Source organism: Homalodisca vitripennis, chromosome 1 (genome assembly GCF_021130785.1).
Source record: "Homalodisca vitripennis isolate AUS2020 chromosome 1, UT_GWSS_2.1, whole genome shotgun sequence".
NCBI lineage: Eukaryota > Metazoa > Arthropoda > Insecta > Hemiptera > Cicadellidae > Homalodisca > Homalodisca vitripennis.
This window is the reverse complement of record NC_060207.1, coordinates 25,876,576-25,884,573: the sequence shown is the minus strand read 5'-3', so window position 1 is coordinate 25,884,573 and position 7,998 is coordinate 25,876,576. Positions and strand designations below refer to the sequence as shown.

Sequence of the window (7,998 nt, the reverse complement as noted above, 5' to 3'; positions counted from 1 at the left end):
ACTGCAAGTTAAAACTAGGAATACGATATTGGTTTGCCATATTAGAGAAGAACCCCTAGATGAGATATTCTTCAAAGTAGGTGGAAACTTCTATGGAACAAGCAGAAAAATAGACAAGACCTATTATTGTGTTTTAATATTGTTTTAGTTAACAGCTGATTATCGTCATCAGACTGTGATACTGTATATTTGAGCAGTACTGGTGTAACGGATTTTAGCAGCTGAGACATAGGAGTGGTACCAAAATGGGGAGGTGGATTAACTCTTTATTGATTTAAAATTAAAAGCACTGCAGTCCTGTTAAATGAAGGTTATATTTTATATTTGTTATACTATTTTCTGGGCTTATGGAAATTTGTTCGAGATCCCCTTATTCAGGTCATAAATGGTATCTTGTGTAACGTTAACTGTAAACGTCTGATAAAATATACATGACAGTCAAAATACATTTCTTTCATTTAAGCATTAATAAAAAAGTGTATTTGCAACAAAGAAGGGTTGATCAGTGTGAATGCGAGTTTGCGCGCAAACACTTGACTGTGCTGCTGCGGCCGGCTCAGCTGTTGAGAGCTTTGTATCTGACAAATCCAGCTAGCCTCAGTCGCGGCGCGGCCTCCGTTTGTGTCATGTGGCCTCTGTGCCGGTGTCTGTGCGTGTGCGTGCTACTCGCCGTCTGCTGTGGCTATACTTGTGCTCAAACTATCTGTCCGCCGAGATGTCTCTGCTTCAGGAAGACTGTCCGGTGTATGTTCCTCTCTCTGGACCGGGTTCCTGAGGTACCGCCGGACACGACTATTCTGTGAGTTGACACTTGTTTACAATTTGTATGTCTAGTAGGTAGTCTTCACCAATAAAAAATAAAAAAGCGTACATATTATTTATCCGCCTATGATGTTTTGAAGTTGCACATATTATTTCAGTTTCACACCGAAGTAAACGTTAGACAATTTTGATCAATTTAGTTTACGGTCTAGAAAAATTAGCTTCGGTTAAGTTTTGGAACTTATGTGTATAATCACTATTTTAATAAAATGTAATCAGTAAATTAATACAAAAATAAAATATATTAAAGGGGACATATTTATAGGACTGACAACTGAATTAATGAAGCGTGCGATTATTAAAAATCAAAGATTAGCTAGTAAGTAATAATAAATTAGATTTTCGTTCGTCTAAGCGTAACCTTTTAATACACACATTAAATATAAAAGTTAGCCTATATGAAATTTAAAATGTGTTAGATACACGTATGTATGAAAGTACATATGAAAGTACATACACGTATGAAAGTAAAATCTACATTGTGGGGTTCATTTCTATCGAGGGTCATACAGTGGAAAATATACTTTCATATCAAACTTTTTCAGTCGCATTAAAAATGTAATTAATAAAGCAAATCCCCTATGTTTTAAAAATTACCTACGACTCTTTCTGTATTCAAAATTGAAATTGAGAGGTAATAGATGTGTGAAGATACATATTAGTCTTATGTTATTTTTATTCACCTAAACATAACTTTGAATAAATAAATAGCACAATAACCTTGAAAGTGCTTATGGAAATCAAAAGGGCACAATCTCAAAATACCTCGACGTTAATTCCGTGAGACGATCGGTCTGAAACAATTATGAACCAGTTTAAGTCCATTGACTCATTGGTCTGTAGGTTATGCAAACATCGTGTTTCTCGTAGGTACTTTACGAAATCAAGCTGTTTACAGATTCTATATTAGAACGGCCTGGGATGAAAAAGTAGACCAAACGTTTCAGGCTTATACGGATGGTAATGAACGTACCTCTAACACCGAGTCTATGTTTCACTTCGTAAGAAGTACTTCACATGCGAGGAGCAGGTAAATTGTGACCAACCAATACGCAGAATGAATTACTCTGTCGCTCATAGACTACCGTTATCAAACAAGATTGTATTGTAGCTTATCAGTGACTGAATGTATTACGTAATATGATACGATTTAACAAGCCGAGGACTGGTAATTTTAAATCGTTCAAAGTTGTATTAGCATAATGCAAGAAACGTTTCAGATTAACTTTTTTTAGTGAGGATTGGGAATTTCGTCGGATTTACTGGTATTTATACACGATTATAACTAATACTTGTGTGTATGATACAGTAAATTTGGCATGTTTTCAATAAAATGCAATACTCCATGAGAAAGCAAATCTTACTGGCTCGTGAATAGCTGCTGTGGTCCTAGTAAAAACTGATCGTTGTTATTTTTTGTATTTCTACCAGTTTTTATGTGTTGGAACACCTAATTTATACAAGCAACTACAATGCAATGATTAAAGATGCAAAACAAATATGTATTCCGTGCTATCAAACAACAACATTACACCATATCATCACTATTACGTTTTGTTAACAGAAGATTCTGCTTACTGGGATCAAAACTGTAATTTTGAAACATGGATCAATCTCATTAATTGCTTTATATAAGCGTTTTACCAATTTTATGTGTAAAAAGCAAAAGCAAAGCGATTTGTGACGATAAATACGTAATTGAACAATTTGAAATGAAATAGATTAACATATGTTCATAAAAGTTGTAGAACTGGAAAAATTTATAAAACATCATGGATCACAGAATCTCTCCCTCTCTCTTTATCACTCTAAAGTTGTGGATCATTCATACAACCGCCAAAACAAAGAGCAAAGGAAATAATTGGAAAACTCAGTGCCTGAAATCGCCTTAGGCGTACGTGTTATTTGGAACAACGAATGCAACCATTTAGAAAAATAATTATCGACAAAATTTGAAGAAGTTAGTATTAAATGGAATGAGTTTAATACTTATTCATACGTTAAGCATTACAATTTAATTTATTTTGTTCAAAACTTTACATTCGAAGTTTTGTACCGAAAACCGATATTGTACGTTATTAAAAATAAAAACCCATAAAGGTTAAGGTTTTCGAGAGTGTCATTAAATATGTGTTTAAAACATCAACAAAGAGAAGTATTAAACATTTCTTTTGCCTATACAAACTCAAATACTAAATGGAAAAAGCAATGAATTATTGAAAGCTTAAGCGTTGGAATCGTAGAATTCAAGTATTTTAATATTAAGTAAGTGTTTACAACCAGAAAATTATGATTCGACAGAATCCGCGTTGTTAGGTTCATAACGTACCGTATAAAAATATTAATTTTTAAATTTGTGAAAAAAAAAAATTATAATAAAAAGTTTAATTGAGCCGATTTCATCTGCTCTGCAACATTGCAAAATGTCATGAAAGTCTTGAAGAACACAAGCAACATAAACATAAGCGTTCTATAAGAAGTAATAACAATACTTGTACAAAATAGGGTATTTTAATGCATAAGTAGTAAACACTCCTTGTATTCCTCTACGAATTAAAAACAAGGAGTAAAATAAATTGTAAGAATTAATATTACAATTGTGTAAGAATAGGTTTTGCGGTGGTTATAATATATTGTAGTCACAGCAAATTTAGATAACATTTTCGTTATTATTACCATATTAGTCAATTATTCATGTGTTTATATGTTAACCGATTACAAGGTAACTAATATTTATAAAACCTTTTTATTTGAATTCCTGCTTTCAGTACTTAGAAATCTATAGCTATTGTGTAAATTCTGTCTAAAATACGAAAGAAATTTTATACATATTGAATTTAAACCAATTTCGTACAAGAGATGATTTTCTATCCTTTCAATTCAATAATTTTTCAATAGTGATAGCTGTTTGCTGAATTGAAGGAATACAAAGCGTTCGACAATTGGAATAAATTTGGAATAGTCAGAACGACAACGTGAATTGATATTCAACAGTGGTATTACTTTAGAATCAGGTTTCCCTGAGAACTGTGTTTGCGACATGTTTATTGTTAAGTATTATTTTTGTATTTTACTTCATATGAAAATTGATAATACGTATATATTTCTCCATTCTCATTACAATACCACAATAATACAAAAAAATCAAACACACCTTGTAATCCAGTCCTTCCAAGTGTACAAAAATAAAAAAGTTTTAGTTTATCGTGGCTTTATTTAGAAAACTTAACGTCAAGTAAACTGAGTTTGTAACGACCCTAAAACTGTCAACAGAAACGTTTCAAATAAATTCTATGTATATATAAATTGTTGTACACATATTAAAAATTATAAAACGAATTAAAAATGTAATGTTTGAAATCTGTAAGTAGAATTACAATAAATTAAAAAGATTGTGTGTTGAATGTATACAATGATTACTGTGAATTTTCCTTCTGAACACTGCTGGAGAAGTCGCAGTGGAAGCACTCCACAACTCATTTTCCTTCCGGTGGTCGACTTCTTGATGTATGGTTCTGTAGGAGCCATTAGTCTTCGTGCACTCACTTCTGCAGAGAACTGTTGGATTGTTGTCTCTCACAACTGAATAAGTGTGGGGGAAAGGCAGATAAGGACTTCTCTCTTTACAACCTACTGTTGTCACTTTTTATGACTCGAATGTTACATTTTTATAGTTTATAACGCTGTTAGTTATTGAATATAATTAGTTTAATGTTAGAATTATTGAAAAATAGTTTTGTGTAACTGTTTGTATTCAGTAAAACTATATTAAATATAACGGCATTTTGTTTTGAATTAAACTAATCTGACACATCCCATCTATTGTATAACGCAGTTTACTGTGCTATACCTCAAATGGTAGCGTACATGTAAAAATATGAGTACTGTAATTATGGTATAAAAACAATGTCCATTTCCTTTATTTGCGTCACTACGTATAAGAGAATAAAGAGTGCATGAGTATAGGCTATTATTTTATTTAAATGTAGGAATATAGAATGCCTTACATTTCAATATTAACGGCTTGTATTTTAATTGAATTACTTTTAAATTAAGGGAGTAGAGAGTAAGACTAAAATAGGGATTGTTCATCAATTCCACAGAAAATTATGCAAAACGTGATAAATTTAAAAAACTCAAAAGTATTCACTATTAAAATATAATAAAATATCGTTGATATGGTTATTATGGACAAAATATTTTAAAAATAATGTTTAATTCGTTTTTAGCTTGACTACATAGAGTACAAAATAATTTAAATGTTATAATTTCCTTGTATTCAAACAAGTTTAACTGGAGCAATTTTTTGAAAAAAAAAAAAAAAACTATTATGAGGTAAAGCTCTTTTTTAATTTTAAGAGGATTTATGTATATGGATGGTTTTAAGAATACATAATTAATTGAGTTCAATGTTTAAGCTTAATAAAATCGTCTAATATAAGACGATCACATTAATTCAGTACTTCGCAAAGATTTGCCAACGGAATAGATAGAAGATGAGCGTTTCACATCAAAGTCTGCAAGACACCGGTGTCTATTTCAGCCAGACTACCGACTCGACCTCTGATGTGCTATTTGTGTTTCATTATGCTCTAATATTAGCCACTGGAAGAGGCTAGCTGTGCTCACTGGACTTGGGTTTCATTGCTGAACACTTACGGTAAAAATTAGCGTATTCTTGTGATAATGACAAGTTCTCGATTACACAACAATGGGTAACTATGTGGATGTGTAAATATTATTGAATAGTTGTTCATATTACTCTTAATCATACACAATTCAACCATTTATCTTTTTCAATGAGTTTTAAACTTTGAAACATTAGTTAAAATATGATGACACAATAATACTTGTAAAGAAACTGTAAAAAAACTGTCACAAACATTACTTTCAGTTTTTGGCTTTGTTAAATACATTGATATCCAGTAGTAAAAAAGCAACAAAGCCAAATAATGGGAATTCAGTATTTACATTAAGACACACAAGTAGTAGTGGTGAGCCTATGTGAATCGCCTATGCCTATGCCAAAAGAAAGAATGGATTACATGAGTTAGTGAGTTGATAATTGACTCCTTTATTTCCACGTCATAGTCAGTTCGTGTTTGGACTCTTTTTAGATGAAATAAAATGCAGATTTCAAAAGTCACAACAATGTTAACCTAACATAATATGATAAAAAATGGCGGTTTTTCAGACCAAGGCCTATTATTTGTGTCATCGGAACATTAATTTCAGTAGAAATGCTTATTGTACATCCTGTACATCAAAGTTCCAAGAAATTCCAGTAAGCCAACTAAGTAATTACCAGTATAAATACGAGTACATTATTGGGGTCTCGTACATTATCATTATAATTTATGCGCTCCACTAAACCTAAAGTTAATCTCACAAATTCATAAGACGACCCCTAATCCTGCTCCACCCTCCTTATCCTGGTAACATCAGGCAGTACTGAAGGTGATGTAATTAAATCACGTATACGGAGCCATTTAGTTGGAAGGGCTTAATAAGGCTATTCAGCGTCCCTGAGGATCCAAACAGGTCATTTAATCTTAGTTTGATATCTAATGTATATACCTTATACTGCTACCGTCTTTGATGTGAAAGACATTATTTGTATAGCAGGATGCTTACAGCTTAAATATCAGCAATACTATTGATATTATAGTAAGGTGGTATATTGAGAATGAAACAGTAATATTATATTGCGCTGATAAATCTATTAATTTACAAATTGGTGTTCAAGAATATAACTGAAAATGAACATAGTATACAATTTTTTGTACAGTACAAATATTCTGTATTTATAAGTGGCAATATAGACAGAAATTTCTCCCATTGTCCAATTCAAGAAAATAATTAGTAAATTCTCGACGTGCATTGATTTCGATGACGTCATTATTGAAGCTGCAGTAATAAAGAGTCGCACAGGAAACACTAATCAATGCGTATATTTTCCACTAACTCACACTTTCCAAAATATACAATATTGAAATTTTATATGTATATTCTATATAGGGTACATACAATTATTAAGTATAAAGTATTAAGAATTACCAAAGAGCATAAATAGCCTTAAAATATTCCCCCTATAAAATGTAAATTATGGAATTCTCATACCGTTATACAAACTGACAGATTTAATGGATCTAACATGTAAATCGGTGTATACGTTATTCGGAAGGGGTTAAGAAATACAGTACAGCAAAACAATTTACGAATAACAACGTTTCCAGGGATTACTGAAAGCAACTCTGTAGAAACCTAACGTCCTTTCAACTATTCTCCTAAAATCCCTTGCACAGATATTCCAGGTATTTCTACTATGTTACTAAATGTCGTGTCTAAGACGTTTCGTTCAAATTGATCAGTTTTTGAACTCATATATGTGCATACACTGATCTGCCTCTATTTCTGTAGGCATTAAAGTTCCAACAGAGACTATTGAGCTAATTGGAATCACATTTTCTCAAACCGTCATGTTACCTCAAAGATCACTATATAAAGGCTTATATAGGGTGGGGCAGGAGACGAGTTCGGAGATGCAGGTAACAGGTATTTACCCATAGAAATGTATATAAAATGTATGGTTCTGAAATTTATTGTAATTCAGGAATAACTGCATAAGTAGTGCTATAGTAGCAAACGTATCTGTACAAGTTTACAAAATACCTCTATGTAAATCTGTGTTTAAAACCTAATAAACTAAGAAAATTGTAGAGCTTTAAAAGCTAGGATATAATTTGACTGCCGGGCGTTGTTGCTTTACAGAGTGACATGGGACTTTAAATCACGGAGTTATAAACGGCCCGAGTGGTTTATCATGTAAACATCCAGTATTCTGGCACCAAGCTAACTAAAAGCAGAAACCGAGTGATTTTGGCTGTTCTGCTCACATACGTTCGCCATGGCCAAGAGTCTTTTTATGCAGTTAAACATTATGCACATTTTAAATTTATTACTAAAATTTCAGTAAGATTCTTTAGTTTCCTATTTTTACCTTCTTACTAAAAAAACATCACTCGCGATAAGGGACCATCCTATTTATTCAGTAGACTTGCACTTGTGTAGCTGCAGTCATACTGACTAGCACTCACTGTCACTAGCACTCACAGAGACTAGCACTCGCAGAGACTAGCACTCACAGAGACTAGCACTCACAGAGACTAGCACTCA

General features: G+C 32.4%; 1 protein-coding gene across 1 annotated transcript in view; it reads left to right on the top strand.

Annotated features, from left to right (window-relative positions):
• The first annotated feature begins 601 nt into the window (after positions 1-601).
• Positions 602-7,998, top strand: part of LOC124358464 (peroxidasin homolog) — a 59,107-nt gene continuing 51,710 nt past the window's right edge. The window contains 1 exon segment of the mRNA XM_046810761.1: positions 602-799. Within this exon segment, the coding sequence (XP_046666717.1) occupies positions 627-799 (173 nt within the window). The 5' untranslated portion in view covers positions 602-626.